Genomic DNA, 17,080 nt, shown 5'->3' on the forward strand with positions numbered 1-17,080 from the left:
AACGTGATAAGGGACAAGAAGAAGCCGCCTTTTTAACCCCCAACCCAAAAAGATGGGTGTTATAAGTTTAACGTGTGTATCTGTGTATCTGTCTATGGCATCGTAGCTCCTAATGAACCGATTTTAATTTAGTTTTTTTTTTGTTTGAAAGGTGGCTTGATCGAGAGTGTTCTTAGCTATAATCCGAGAAAATCGGTTCAGCCGTTTGAAAGTTATCAGCTCTTTTCTAGTTACTGTAACCTTTACTTGTCGGGGGTGTTATAAATTTTTTATTTACACTAGTATATATTTAGATTGAAATATTGTTTTTTAGGCCAACTATCCTGCCCGGGAGACAAACCCGCAACTCTCTCATAAAAATATTCATGTTTTAACTATGATATCAGCATCACTGGATGGATCATCATAGGTGCATGTTTGGAAAATAGGATAGAATAAATAAAAGTTACCTCGAGCGCCGGCCATTCACCTCGCTAATATAATATCTCCCCTTCCAAACAGTACCAAATATATACACCCTCACCCTAATTCGAGCATCCCCTCAATAGGCGCCCTGTTGCCTAGCAACCGTGCCCTAAAGTGCATCGAACTATAATCATATAGCGGGAGTTTTTCTATTTGTTTCTAGATGTGATTCATGTACCTAACACGTATAGACCTATTCCACATATTAATACGCCTTACTCACAACCTTGAACGGGAAGCTGGAAGAAATCTCTGTTTAGAGATAAGATCTTTAAAAGAGCAACCGCCGAGTTTCTTGCTGGTTCTTCTCGGTAGGAAAGGCATTCCGAACCAGTGGTAGATGCTTTTGACGATTCAAAAGAACTTGTCTAATTGAATAAAAATATTTTGAATTTTGAATTTTAAGCATTCTCAATGTAACTTAATTTATTATTACTTTGTAACTACAATTTTGGTACATGAAAACTAAAAATAAATAAATAGTTCCCATTAAGCTCGACAACTTCAACTGTTTCAGAAACACGTAGATTCTGTTTCTAAAACAGTTTTTATAAACAACTTCGCCTTCTTCCGCGTGGACTGCACTACATTTCAAATCCCTATTAAACCCTTTAAGGATTAAAATTTTCGAAAATCCTTTCTTAACGGATGCTCACGTCATAGTAGCTATCTGCATGCCTATGGCCTAATTCTTTCTGATTCTGAGACGAGACCTGTACTCAGTAGTGGGTCGGCGATGGGTTAATCGTGATGATGATTTTAGTGAAAATAGAACGTTCCTATTTACCTTACAGAATAAGCCGGAAGGTTAGTAACTCGTAATACTCGAGATATTTACGTTTATTTACTACGATCGCTAGAAACAGACCCTCTTCAATGGGAAGGTGAATCGATATTCCACGTTGAGATGGGTTCTACCCTAGCGCCTCGTTTTATGGGGTCCGACCGTGCGGGGGTTCACGCAACACATTAATAACATTCTGTGAGACTCCAGTTCCTACTCCCAACTGCGTGTTACGTGAGCTGTATTTAATTCGACTAGGATAATGAATGAACGAAATATTCCTTTATTATTATTACACCAACACAAAAAAAAAGTAAATAGTAAGTACCTGCGTACTGCCGATAGATAGTGATAAATATACAATAGTAAAAACCGGCCAAGTGCGAGTCATACTCGCGCACTGAGGGTTCCGTACTCGGGTATTTTTCCGACATATTGCACGGTAAATCAAAATCTATTATGCATAAAAATAAGTATAAATCTGTTTTAGAATGTGCAGGTGAAGACCCCTTCAATATGATACCCACTTGGTATAGTTATCTTACTTTGAAAATTGAAAGTACAAATTAATTTTTTTGTGATGAACCGCAAATTCACGGTTATCAGATTTTTCGTGGGCGTGAGCGTGGGTGTGGGCGTGTGCGCCTGCGTGTGCGTGTGTGTGTATGTAACTCCTTCACGCAAAAACTACTGGTCGGATTTGGCTGAAATTCGGAATGGAGATAGATAATATCCAGGATTAGCACATAGGCTACTTGTTATCCCGGAAAATCAGAGGTCCCACGGGATTTTGAAAAACCTAAATCCACGCCGACGAAGTCGCGGGCATCGTCTAGTAAGTAATAAGAAGTTGGCAGTACACCATGTATTGGCGGAATGTGTGCGGAACGAGGCGGAGAGATGGGAGATATGCAATAGATTCCCCATTCTTCGCCAGGTCGGCGGCTGTAACGGTGCCCTATCCCAACCTCTGTCGGATGAGGCTAGGGCACTGTTACGGCTGTACAAGAAGGCCTTACGCAAATAAGTTGTTAAGTATATAATGTGGCCTTACGGAGTGGCATTTTCCAAATGGAAAAAACTCCCAAAAATCAAGATTAAAAAAAAAAGAAGTTGGCAATCCTAATAATGCATTTAAATGGAATAGAAAGAATATCAGAAAAATCCACACAAGTAAAATTCGTAGTACTTCTAATGTTGGAACATAATCTCGAGTCTTTTGAAATATTACCGCTCGGAGATACAACTGACTTCCGTTTAGAGAGAAATATGATCCTCGCAACATGTTACGGTGGCTTCCCACGGCGTGTGATAATATGAACCGAGCTTAGAGACATCCATTTTTGAGAGTAGTAAGGCCCGCTATCCAGTAGAGATATTCGGAGATTTGTTCAGCAGACCAATCAGGTTCAGATTTGTCTGGTGGAAGGCTACGGCCGTGGCTAGTTACCACCGTACCGGCAAAGTCGTGCCGCCAATCGATTTAGCATGCCGATGCGAATGCTGTGTAGAAACTGCCATACCCCTTCAAAGTTAGCTCACTTCCAATTTAGATTGCATCATCACTTACCATTAGGTGACATCGCAGTCAAGCGCTAACTTATATCAGAATAAAAAATAAATAAAAACCGATAAGGGTTATTATGGGTGTAATAAAAACTGTCACACCCCTTCCAAGTTAACCCGCTACCGCCTTAGACTATATCATCACTTACCATCAAGTGAGATCGCAATGACGAAATTGCTGCCAGGTGAAGGGGAATTTAATCAAATTTCAACTCTACGTATTACGGTTCTTGAGATGCCTGCTGACAGACAGATGGACGGACAGCGGAAGCTCAGATATTGGAATCCTCCGGGTACCGGACCCTAAAAATTATCAGGTCTAATCCAATCCAGTCCATGTATGCCTGAACCTCCACGGAATTCATTTTGAATCAAGTAAATCGGTTTTTTACTAAGTTAGATCCGTTTCTCACGCTCTCATGAGAGGCATTGCGGGCAGACTTCATGTATCATGGTTCATGAGAAGCCAACCTTAGGGAAATGTGATTCTTGCAACATGTTACGTCACACGATATCTTTTACGCGATATTCGAACGTCTTCAAGGCATTGTACACGGCAAAAATGTATTTTTCTACATAAATACACACACTTTATCTTATCTAAATATGTAAAAGGTAAAGGTACTGACTGACTGACTGATTTATCAACGCACAGCTCAATTTACTGGACGGTTCGGGCTAAAATTTGGTATGCAGATAGCTATTATGACGTAAACACCCGCTAAGAAAGAATTTTTGATGATTTAAACCCTAATTTAGCCCCTTAGGGCTAAGATTATTTGCTTTTCATTTTTGTTTTCTATATTATAAGAACCAAAAACTTTTGTTAGGGTAAAAAGTAAAAACACAAAACCAAGAAAAAAGCGTTATAAAAATGTAATCCTTATACATTCCAATATTATGACATACAGGATATTAAGCTAAAATACGGCTCTTATGTCCGTATATTTCCCGCCTTCGCTCTCAGTATCTTTAGGTACCCATTTTTCCTTAACGCGAGGAAACTATCCACGTCGAAATATTACTTATTTCCTCACCGTATATAAATAGATATATGCTGTAATATGTTGTGGAGCGTGTAGCGTAATGGTATCATATCCTTCTGACTCATATTGAGATGTTTCGCGTGAAAACATTGCCTCGTTATGATGATGTCCGGTGTTATTTATAGTATCGGTGATTTTACCTACTTAATTAATTATACTAGATGAATTACCTAAGTTATCGCTGACTCAATCAAATCTTGTAATCAGTTATATGCAGTATGAGTAGAATGACGCTTACTTGCTAACAGATATGACAGTTAAATAGATCCATGCCCCTGATTAGTTTATAAATGAATTTTTGGTGATAATATGTGACGAAGTTTAACCATAACTTTTTCCTCTTTCCAGGGATGCCGGTTTCCTGAAGATGGCCTCACGCACCCCGTCCCTTGAGTCGCTGCCCGGTGCCAACTCTATAGGTTCGCTGGAGCGTGGCTCCTTATCGCCCCTGACTTTGAGCGGTTCCTCGCCCCCTGCGAGCGACTCCGCCGTATGTGACCTCCGCGAGTTCGACGGACTCGACACCACCTGCGCGATCTGCCGAGAGACATTCGTCGACCCCAAAGTACTCAACTGTTTCCACACATTCTGCCGTGGGTGCCTAGAGAGAGAGCAGACCCACCCCGACAAAGTCACCTGCGTCACTTGTCGCGTGGACAGTCAACTGCCGCACGCCGGTGTGCCCGGACTGTTGACCAACCTCGTCATCGCCGCTGCTGTAGAGCAGGACGCCGACCTCCTCCCCACAGCGCGCCAGACCAGCTCGCCGTCAGCCCGCTGCACCGGCTGCAAGTCCAAGGAATCCGACGCCGTCGCGCGCTGTGTCGACTGCGCCAACTTCCTCTGCCCCAACTGCGTCATGGCACACCAATTCATGCACTGCTTCGAAGGCCACCGCGTGCTCGCCTTCACAGACCTAAAAGACGATAAAGGTATGCTTGCATCTGCGCTCTCCGCCAGCGGGGACAAGACCTCGTTCTGCCCCAGACACAAAAGCGATATCGTCAAATACTTCTGCCGCACATGCTCAGTGCCAGTATGCAAAGAATGTACAATCATCGAACATCCTGCCGCCTTGCACGACTGCGAACATCTATCAGACGCTGGTCCTAAACAACTGGAACTAATGCAACAGGCGGTCAATGAAGCTAAAACCCGAGCAACAGAAATAAGGCATGTTGTTAAAACTGTCGAGCATTCCGCGGGCAAATTACAGGTACAATACCACAAAGCTCAAAACGAAATAAATGACACTTTCCAATTCTACCGCTCTATGCTAGAAGAGCGCAAACAAGAGTTACTCAAAGAGCTCGAGAGTGTGTTCTCCACGAAACAAATAGCCCTGACCGTGGTCGGGCAGAAGGCCCAAGAGACGGTTGATAAAATTTACCAGACGTGCGACTTCGTGGAGAGATTGACAAAATGTGCAAACATTGCTGAGGTTCTGATGTTCAGAAAATTACTAGACACAAAACTGCAATCCTTGATGAGCACCAATCCAGAACAGAGCGTCCAAACTGCGTGTGAACTTGAATTCGTCTCAAACTACCAAGCGATACAAGTCGGTGTGAGAAACACATTTGGATATGTACGCTCCAGTTCTGAAGCGAACGTTGGACCCACTAAACAACCGCCTATTGCGCGTCCAACAAATGGCTCTCTTTTGAACGGCGGGTCGTCCTCGAGCAGTAGCAGCGTTAATGGAAGTTCTGGGAGTCTGAACGGCGGAATTCATCTCCCCACAGGACTCAACGGCGTACTGGATCGCCCCTATTCTAATGGATTACTCGGCCCGGCTAGCCAATCGACATCTCCGTTCGATTCGAACATCATATCGAAGAGATTTAATAATCCAAGTACCCTCGGCCCATTCTCTACAGCCATTGGAGACATTAATTTAAACGGAATAAACCCTTACGAGAAATGGTCGAATGGTGGATGCGATTCCCTCTTCCCACCCGCGACCACAGATCCCTATTCGCTCACTAGTGCCGCACACTCTGATCCCATTCTCGACTTGACGAACAAATTGATTTCCACTGCCATTTTCCCTCCAAAGTCTCAAATAAAACGACAAAAGATGATTTATCACTGCAAATTTGGCGAATTCGGTGTAATGGAGGGCCAATTTACAGAACCCAGCGGAGTTGCCGTCAATGCTCAAAATGATATCATCGTTGCCGACACAAACAATCATAGAATACAGATATTCGACAAAGAAGGGCGCTTCAAATTTCAATTCGGTGAATGTGGAAAACGTGACGGTCAGCTCCTATATCCGAACAGAGTTGCCGTCGTGCGCACTTCGGGCGACATCATAGTGACGGAAAGATCACCGACGCACCAGATACAGATTTACAACCAGTACGGTCAATTTGTGAGGAAATTCGGCGCGAACATTCTGCAACATCCGCGTGGAGTAACGGTGGACAACAAAGGGCGAATCGTTGTCGTGGAATGCAAAGTTATGCGCGTCATCATCTTCGACCAAGTCGGCAACGTTCTACAGAAGTTCGGCTGCTCAAAACACCTCGAGTTCCCCAACGGAGTCGTGGTTAACGATAAACAGGAGATCTTCATTAGTGACAATCGTGCGCACTGTGTCAAAGTGTTCAACTACGAGGGTATCTATTTACGCCAGATCGGCGGCGAGGGCGTCACCAACTATCCCATCGGCGTAGGGATCAACGCCGCCGGAGATATTCTCATTGCGGACAATCACAACAACTTCAACCTGACGATATTCACGCAAGACGGGCAGCTGGTGTCGGCGCTAGAGAGCAAGGTGAAGCACGCGCAATGCTTCGACGTGGCGCTGATGGACGACGGCTCCGTCGTGCTGGCCAGCAAAGACTACAGGCTCTACATCTATCGCTACGTGCAAGTCCCGCCCATAGGCATGTGAGCCTCCCGAGCGGATCACAGGAGATCGGAATGACCGACGAACTATAAGCCAAAAATCGACACTCAAAAGCGTAAATAACTTCCTAAAACGATATTTGAACCGTGTCAATTTGGAACTAGGTGAAGTGATGACTCGATGACAAACGGAACTATAAGGTTTGGTGCGAGTGGTGCGATGATTGCGGCTGTCTCGATGTGATCGGTAACTCGACGGGACGGGGAAGTCTGTCGTGTCTCGGCGCGAAATCCAAACGTAATGTCTTAACGAAACTGTAATGAGATTAGTTGTAGTATTGACATTGTTATATGAGTACCTATTTGAAGAGTAGAGATTATTCCGTTGGCTCGATCCAGTAAAGCGAAAGGTTCTCGACCCTTATCATTTTTTAATCTATTGAATAATATTTTTTCATATCCCACATCGTTAAATTAGGGATGAATATTAAGGGCGTTTGTATTATTTAGCCCATTTGTTGGACCAATATTTTAACTATTATTACTTAAAAATTGTTAGGCGTTAAGCGTGTGATTTTATTGTAATAAGAGAGCATCGAGCGGTATTGTTGTTAGTTGTAAGGAAATTCTTCGGCACAATGGCACTTCCTGTTTTTGATTAGCACTTATTCTGTGTCGATGGAAACATGATTATGAAACTAAGTAAGAAGTTGTTACATTATTATTAGGTAAGTGTTAAATTGATTGAGCTAATATGGACAATCTTTAGTTACTACCCCTTTTGATGTAGTTACAAAATTATTAGGGATATGTGATGTTAGGGGTTTTATCAATGACAAAGTTGACTGCGGCGTTCCTTAGGCAGGCTCAGCGATAGTGCTACGACACTAATCGTTGGGCGCGAAACCGAATTACATTCAGCATCACGCGGGTGATCGGAAATGTTTTAACCCTCAATCAGTTTCCACGAGTTTGAGTTACGCCGGTCTTTTGACTAAGATAACCTTGAGTATTATAAAGCATTTTAGACTAACGAATAGCGAAGTTGTAGTTTTATTCTCGGATTATCTCGACCGTTGACGTCATTACCGCCTAGTCACTGAGAGCCCACGGATACATAAATTCCTCGATTACGTTGTTTAATTTTAACAATTAGAACTTTTGGTTGATTATAATAATAATAATTAATATTGTTCGTTTTTATACAAATCTTAAGTAAGTATTTCAATGTTTTTTTTTTTACTAGTAATTGGACACTGTAGTGACTAGTAGAGCACTTTAGCAAATGATCGTCTCGCTAGGCTTTATTACTGATATTTTTTTTCTGAGATTCTAAGACGTTAGAGCACCGTGCGGTTTCGCTCGTTGTGTTTTGCTACTTATTAGAGTATTATAGCTTGCTCGGTATACAAAATAAATATACAATTTGTTATTCTGGTAAGATATTTTTATATGGAAACAACTTTATTTTTGTAGCATTAGTATTATACGGTGCATGTGTAACGTTTACTTTCTGTGTATTTTATGAATATTACGCTATTATTATTATTTTTTTAATTACATTACAGTGTGTTTGAGTGTGTTAGAAGAATTATTTTAGTTTGATTTCATTAGATTTGATTTTTTTTTTAGTTTTTAATGATTTAAGTATTTTTTATTTGCTGAATCTATATGACAATAAAGAGATCTGACACGATCCGTGATTCGGGATCGGAGAGATCCTTTCTTAATTATCGATCTGCATAAGTTTATCATTTAGTTTATGCGTTACATTTTGGTGATATTCCTATGCTCTTAATTAAAGTATCTCATTTTTTATATATTTATACGGAACGTGTATTGAAGCCACGTCAGTAGCGGCCGCAGCTGTCGGCGCCATTTGTTCGTTTGCAATACCTGCGTAACATGTGCCATAAAACCATGTTGTGATTTATTAAGTGATATTTAGTGTTGTTTGTAAATATGTACCATAATCTGCTGATTTATTCAATTTAATCATAAGTTAATCAAACCGATACTCTTCGATATTTTCACCGTTTATAATTGTTAGTGCAAGGTAATTTCCGATAACGATTCAATGAAATTTATCTAATAATGATCTATAAATTTATTGTAACTGTATTTTTGACCTAACATAAATAGTATCGTTTATGTAGAGTCACTGATTACTTGCGCTAGCCGTTGGACGTTTAAGAACTCTCTTAATGATTTATATTCTTTTGTATTTTGCAACCTACGGTGCTTCAGATTGCTCGTCGTACCGACTTGGCTTCGATCGCAAATATAATTCATCAGTACAACCGTTAGATTAGGTGAAGTAGAATTTATTGTCCAGTCCTTAGTATCCAAATTTCAGTGATGAATCGCCAATGATTTTATGTATAGACTGCCCTGTTCCTAGTAAATTATTGTCTTTCGTAAGATCGGATAAAACGTTGTATTTCACTTAATCTACTGTGATAGTAAATTTTTGTAAGCTGTGTAATAGTTGATTTTTTTTTGCCTTCGCAATGTCTGCTTCACTTCAGATTGTTTGGGTGAGAGTTGCGTTTAAGTCCAGTTTCAATACGGAAATGGTCGTACGATTCTCATCAGATCGTGCGACGGTAGCGGCTTCATCCCCCTCAGAATCTGATGTTACGCTTGAACCATCGGGGCTGATTACTTAGAATTTACAACCCAAAATGTCATTCGTCAAAATTTGCAATGGTTTGATTTGAACGAATGGTACAATTTTGGTCAAAACATACGCTTCTACTTAACTGAAAACTTTCACCGTATTATATTTATATTAAGTACCTATAGTGTAGTGTATCGAAATTCTATATAAGGATGTGCAAATATGACAACTGCTCCGTTCGTTTTTTATTACCTGTAATCCCATTTATTTTGTTTTTATCGATTAATACAGTAATTAGTTACTTGCCTGTGGGTAGGTGAGAGGTTTTCTGTAAAGTTTGTTTGATTATGTTCATACGATTACCTTTTTGCATAATATGATTAGTAGTATGAGTTCTTTATATTATGAAAAACAATTCATTCTTAAAATTGCATTTCTAAATCTTGATGACTGATTAAAATTGAAACATGTTTTCTCTTTAAATATATTTTGTCGATGTTTGTTGTTATAACTATTATATTTTTTTAATTATTTGTATAAACAATTGTTCTTTAAATTAATGTACGTCGTTTTGTTTTGAATTATTTTTGTTGTATAATTGCTTTTTTATAATAATACCAGTTCATTGCAGTTATATTGTGTGTTTTATTTTATTTATTTTTATTTGCCCGAGTAGCGTAGCATTTTGGTCACGACTATTTTAGAATTGCTCTAAATTAGTTTTGACTGACTTATTAGACGAAAAGTTTGTGCTAATGAATCTTTCGATTGAACGCCTAAAACAGTCTGTGCCTTAATATTCAAATTTTAAAGCATTTTCTATAAAGATCTTTCACTTCACTTCTTGCGCAGATTTCTTTTGTTAATAGCTTCAGTTTTATAAATACTTTAAGGGTCAACTGTACCCCTAGAACGAGTTCGCATATCACGATATCTTAGATGATTTTCGTGACTCAATGTCAGAGTACTATGAACCTAAGAAACATCGCCCGCGGCGACTTTTTGTAGCGATACAGCCACGCGTGTTTTGAACGTGATTCTGAATCGCGACAATAGCGATACAGAATGGAGCAAAGGTACAGGGGCCAGCGACGCATCGCTACAGTATCGCTGCAAAAAGTCGCGGTGAGCGATCTAGCTAAAACTTTTATTTAAAATTCCATTCTTATCTATTAAAATTTTCGGTAGGGACGCTGTCTGTAGGTGTATTGAGGAACTATATCGAAGTTCGTTTTCGAAGACCAACAACTCGTGCTAGGGGTACTGTGGGTAGAGGTTCTTTAGCACAAACCTGCGAGTGGTGATAGGTCCAAGGAGCGTGTGTGTGTGCTATGTACATTTTGAATTCATGTGTGTGTGCATTTTTATAAGACTTCACTTAAAACAGTTGGTGTTGGGGAACAAATGTTGGCATGAGATTTGTAAGTATTGCTTTAGATTTAATCGTTACACACTAGAGAGGCACCTTTTCAATCGCTCCTCTAGATTTTTTATTGCACAATAGGTACATTTGCTTCAAAAACACAAAAACAGCCACAATTCGATATTCCATGGCGTAGATTCTCAGTGCATTTAGGCGGTAATCAACAATTCTTATTTTGTTTCTAAAACAGACGCAATCTCTAAAACTACATATTCTTATGAGTGTAGGCTATAACTCTACGTGTTTAAGATCTATTTGTATTGTAAAGTAAGTAACTGTAATATCCCGACTAAGCTTTACTTTTCTACGGATGTAGCTATTGAGACCGATGTAGGACTTAACGGAGCCAGTTTTCCATTTCCCTTCAGCAGCACTGCTTTTGAGGTTACAAAATGAGTCGCTAACCAAAAAAACCACTATTTCCAAGTCAATTACTCTAGGGAACATTTTACTACTTACTAGCACCTATTAGTAACGTAAGCACGAGGTAGGCTTACAAAGATTGTTTATAATTTTATACTCAGCAATTTTCTTAAGATTAAAATTAAGACTTTAAAGACAGATTAAATTTGTTTATTTATTTTTATTGGAATCATCAAAGAATCTTTTATTAGTGTTACGAATATTGGCAATCGAGTCGACAGTATCATTCTTACATCTGACTATAATATATTTTTGTCAAAGTTCACTGTTGTTGCTGCTGTTCTGTCTTCTACTTTGTATTCCTCATCCTCTCGCCTTGCCATTATTTGACATCGCTCATAAGTACGATGGAGAGGCCTAATTGTGATTTAAATACCCCTTCACGTTCCGTTACTAACTTCATATTTCATAGAACAATTATCTTTCATAATTTCACCCATCGACAGCTAAGCCGACAGGTCGGCAATGATCATTGATGAAATTTCGAGCTTTTACTTAGCCCCATCATGACTTTTTTTTTTATTTAGCGAATTTATTTCCGCAACCACAGATCCCCAGGAAGTGTGTAAAAAATTGTAAATACATTTAGATTTATTACGTTGGTACTTATACTTTCTAGGTGTAGGGAATGCCGGGGCGTGTACAAGTTGGATACGTGCGAACTACAAATACTTGATCCGAAAATTGGGTAAGCATGAAAAGTGTGTATTTTTATAACGAAAATTATGATTCGACGATAGGTATTTCTAAGACGTTATTTAGAATCGAAGATATATTATTAGAAAGCAATGCGTGCGGTTGGACAAGGCTTGTTGTAGCAAAAATGGTATGCAATCCGAATTCGAAGGGATTAGAATTGTCTCATTAGGTTTAACAGTAACCATATCGATATACTCTTAAAGCATTGTTTGAAAACGATAATTTCATACCAGTTAATTAATACACCTGTTAATGTATTCATCATGGTAGAGTAATGTATCAATGTTAGCTTATCAGATTGTATGTGGTTAATGATTTGGTCCCTTATAATTACTCAGTAGAGCGTCGTTGAATTTTATAGTACTTAACGATACGTTGATATGTATTATACGAATTTGTAAATAACATTGTCGCTTCTGCGTTCGTTTACAAACTGGTCTTTATAAGTTTGCGTACATCCAGTGATTCTGCCAGTCGTACAGATGAGCGAGAGACTTTGGGAATCGTTTCAGGGATCGGGACTAGTTATAAATGGCGCAGTCGCATCACTGGTTACTTCGCTGGGTGTACCGCGCTGGCCGCAAACGCGATCAATTGCTCAGGAATTGCATTAGGTTTCTCATTGTATTTTGATAATTTACGATATTTTCTACCATCGCTTCTAAGAAATTATATTGAGCGGCGATGTTGTATCATTGTTGAATTTTCATTAATTCGCTAATCGATATGATAATTTAGTGAATCGTGCACAGAACGTTGGTGTTTCACTTGATTTTTGAGATATTTTTCTTAAATGTGATGCATGCAATGATTTTACTGCATTTAATGACTGAAGTTGAGTTTTTAAGTGAAAAAAATGAATTCTTGGACAGAGTGTAAGGCGGAACAGAGTCGCCCAAGTGAACGGAAGTGTCCCGGGCAGACGCTGCTTCCGCTTGTACGCAACTTGTCGAAATTGTGATTGTTGTAAGTTAAGGTGAAAGTAACAAAGCGCATATGAGCACAAACCATCCATCCTCAAAGATTACTACGCTGAATGTTTTGATTAACTCACGTTTGAATTTATGATACATTTTATTGTAAAAAAATAAAAATATTTTACTATCGCTTATGTTAGTTGAGACGTTTGCAAATAAATAGTATTTATTTTCCCAGTGATTTTAAAAAGCAAAGATTTTGGAGTTCTTAAGGTGTTTTGTATGATATGGATTCTACTAAATTATTGAATTTAGGTATAACGATATCTACATAAAGTAATTATGCGTTTCTTTGCTCCTTCTCGTTCCGTGGCAGTCTGTAGCTACTAGCTAGTGCGTAACGTCTTCGTAGGGTTGCTCATCTGTTGTTGGTGTCGGGCTTACAGGTTCGCGAGTGCGACGGAAGGAGGTCTTATGAAATGTTATATCACGATCCATTATAAGTTTCATTTCTCAAAGTGTGTTAGGTAGTACTACGTATAATTGTAAGGTGTGTGATTTTAGTTAACGATACGGTTTTATACGCGGAAAGATTCCAAACGACGCAGCGTGATTAGGAGGCGGTAGCGAATTACATATCAAAGTAATGTTTCTTATTAATAAAGCGCTAGGGAAGCGGACGTGCGGGAGACGGTTAGTGAAGTGTAGATATTGCTGTGTATTACGTTTGACCTACTGACAATATGGAGCACTTTTCACATGTTAAAAATTAAAGGTTTAATAGGAAAATGTTTCGCATTGAAACGTGACATATCATCCACATAGTGGTGGTCATCTGATAGACTAAATTGATAGTCCAAATTCGGGTTACGTTAGGAAATGATAGAGTTGTTTCGACGAAAGTTCGGGGAAGGGGTATAGGACGATTTGGAATCTTTCTAACTGAAGCTAGTCGCCAAAGAAGTCGCTTTTAGATAAAATTAAATGTTATCGTAATATGTGTATGCACGTAAGTTTAAACTTAGTTGTACGACGCTTAAATTGTCCACACACAAATCGATTTTACACACATAATTAATGCCATCCTGCCAGAATATAATAAAAACACAATGCTTATGATGAACTAAATTTATATTATATCCTACTTAGCGTACGGTGTAGTGTGTATTTTTAGATATTGCATTGTCTATGTTAGATTAGTGGTTAAGACACCTTGAGCTTTGAACAGTCTATCACGATATTTTTTACGAATGTATCGTTAGTACATCGACCTCATACATGCTCTTGATTAGGTAGTATTTTCACGTTAGGATATAAGAACACTGTTGACACCTCTTGATATCGTTCGGCACTGCATTTTCATTTGTTTGTAATCGGTACACTGCCGTCTTGCACCAAACTTGTGAATATAACATTGCGATCGACGGAAATGTTGTGATTGGCTGAATTTATGCTACTCTTGCTGCTACTATGTCTTTTAGCCAATTGTGGGAAAGCTTCAGTCAATCGGAACAATTGCGGACTGTCGCCATCAGAGTTAGGTGCTAGGCCAGTCGGCTACCGGTTGAAGGGACTTGCACCGAGAGCTTCAACACTGTACATAAGGCCCGTCATTAGAATAATGGCATCTGTAAAAGGTAAATTTAATTCAGTAATCTTTACTATATGTACTACTGAAACACCATATTGCGCCGTGGCCTTATATTTGTGGGGATGTTTTATTCCTTTTATAAAAAAAAGAATAATAATGAAAAAACTCATTTGAATTTTGTACAGTCTTAAGTGTTTCCGTGTCTCACACACTCATGCATATGGTACCATTGCTAGCGTAAGTGCTATTATATCTCGTAACTCGTAGTGCCCGTGTATAGGTTAGATGTTACCGTAGCGTTCTGTAGGTATCGCTTTAACTATATCCTAATGTAATGTTAGTCGTTGATTTCAATATTTCGATTCGTGCATATCCCCAACACTTTTGATAATTATTGTTACCTACATTAGTTACTTCGAGACTGTTCAAAATGTACTCTATCGAGTTTTCTCTAAGGGAAAGGGCTGTTTTAGCAGATATTTTTGATACATTGAGGATAATCGAAGGGAAACGATCTTGTATTGTAGATAAACAATTAAACTCGGTGCCGGGCGCTTGCGGAACCCTTCGCGAAGCCCGGGTTCCCGGAAGTCCTCGTGGACGTTGTATCGTCGTGTAGATGACCTGTTCTCATGTCTACTTCATAAGTGTGGATAATACAATTAATGTTACTGTAACAAAAACGATGTTGTTCTTATAAGAGATGCGATGATGTTCGCCAATAACTTGTTGTTTTTCATATATTCGTAATATTTCCTTTATTTTTTGTACTCTTTAGTGTTAAGATAATTATAAAAGAACTATTCAATGTTGATTACTCTAAAACCAATAATGTATGTGTTAAGGATGGTATAATTAGTTTCCCCGAGAGCCTTACTAGTGGAGAAGCCTTTTCCTTAGACAGTTAATCTTTCCTACTTCCCGTTTAATTATAAAAGTGTACGGCCATTGCGGGCAACGTCACAGAAAGAAAACGAACGAACAGTTCCGACTCCAGCAATAATATCACACAAAGGAACTACTGCAAGATCTAATTAAGTCGTCGACCACACTAACGTACTCTAAACCTTTTTGTATCCTCGAAATAGTTCTAGTTATTCTTCCTCTTCAAATACATTTTACCACTGAAACCTCACGCATAATCCGTGTTAGTTCTGGCCTAGCAATGATTTAAGGTACTTATATTTAAGAGTTCATCATTTCTTACTTAGATCGTATGACTCAATTTTAAGACTGATCACAGAAAAAAAGAAAAAATTACCAAAAAAAAAGACAACTTGAATCCTGTATAATTGTTTTTCATTGGTTACTTAGGTAGACTATAATTTCACTTGGAACAGCAGTTGACAAATTAAATTGGGTAGAGTAATATAACTTTATAAGTAAGTAAATCGGTAGCCAAATTGGAGGAATGAGAATTTACTTTGTCAACTTAGGCTGTACACCTATCAACGTATACCTACATCTTTCGATACCTTCCTGTCTTCTATTTCAAATGACGATGGTAAAAAAATATAGACGAGAGATTGGTGAAAATGGAATAAACCCGAGGTAATGTTAACTTTTAATATGTTGACGTTACTGTTGAAATTGATGGAAAAAAGAGAAAAATACTATTTGTTGCCAAAGTGTTGTTAGGGATAAATGTGTAGTTATAAAAATCGGTTGTCACATGCATAATTAAGTTGTTCTTGGGTGGTTTTGAGATTAAGGAGAGAAGTTGAAAAATATTTCCAATGATATATTTTTTCATAATGAACTTGAATGCTAATCGATACTTAAGGTTTATATCTGTGTAGGAATTTAAATTTAACGTGTGGTATAAAATATATCGTTGCCACGATTCGGTCTTGTACGAGGCGGTGATTGTCGAAGTTTCTATTGGATTAGAAACTGGAGTTATCATCAATGAGAAGTTAAAAAAAAATTAGTAAAATGTTTGCATGTATTCGTAAAAATGCCAACCAACCAACATGCTAAAGAAGTGAAACTTATTTAGGTTATCCTCTTATTATCCTTGTGTAATAAGAGGATAATTAATATAAGTAAGGATATTAATATATTAATAAGGATATTAATCCTCTTATTATCCTTGTGTAATAAACTAAAGATCAAATCAGATTGAATTGGATCCGATTTGATCAGTTTCAAGACGTTTCTTGACGTCGCAAGTCACATCAACATATTTCAGTTCCACCAATTTTTTTTTACTGTATCGTGCCTAAAGAAGTTTCACTTCCGTAAGATTTTAGGTAAAAATATGCAGACAAATCGTGGCAAATGATTTAGTTGTTTAGTGTTCATGTTACGTTAGATTGTATTTGAGAGTTCCGCCGATCTTTGACCCGAACACCTGTTTCCGCCTTTAAAGCACATTTCAATACGTCAAACCCACTTTTATATTAAGGTGCAAACATATTGATTTGACGCAGCGTCTGAAGGCCATAGGAGTCTTGCGTTTTATATGAAAACGTCATACTAATCTATCATTGGTGGACGGGCGCTCGAGGCACGCTGCGATTGGTCGATTGTGATAGACATCAATGCGTTGCGGCACTCCAATTTGATTGCACCCTACAGCACGTCTTATTTAACATATAATGTTACATTTACGATTAAAATTGAAATGATTGTGTGTTTTTAATAATAATTAATTACTTAATTGTTAAATTCTAATTTATTGCTAT

The 17,080-nt window shown here is 38.5% G+C and overlaps 2 protein-coding genes across 7 annotated transcripts in view; one reads left to right on the top strand and one right to left on the bottom strand.

Moving 5' to 3' along the window:
- The window catches only part of LOC123876145 (brain tumor protein), a 235,012-nt gene extending 225,203 nt beyond the window's left edge, over nt 1–9,809 (top strand). For all 6 annotated transcript variants that reach the window (XM_045922301.1, XM_045922303.1, XM_045922300.1 and 3 more), the window contains one exon: nt 4,210–9,809. In XM_045922301.1, coding sequence (XP_045778257.1) covers nt 4,229–6,766 — 2,538 coding nt within the window. In that variant the 5' untranslated portion in view covers nt 4,210–4,228 and the 3' untranslated portion in view covers nt 6,767–9,809. The remainder of the gene's footprint in view (nt 1–4,209) is intronic.
- Nucleotides 1–17,080, bottom strand: part of LOC123876161 (myb/SANT-like DNA-binding domain-containing protein 3) — a 268,506-nt gene that overhangs the window by 159,811 nt on the left and 91,615 nt on the right. The window lies entirely within an intron of this gene.

Source organism: Maniola jurtina, chromosome 21 (assembly GCF_905333055.1).
Source record: "Maniola jurtina chromosome 21, ilManJurt1.1, whole genome shotgun sequence".
Classification (NCBI taxonomy): domain Eukaryota; kingdom Metazoa; phylum Arthropoda; class Insecta; order Lepidoptera; family Nymphalidae; genus Maniola; species Maniola jurtina.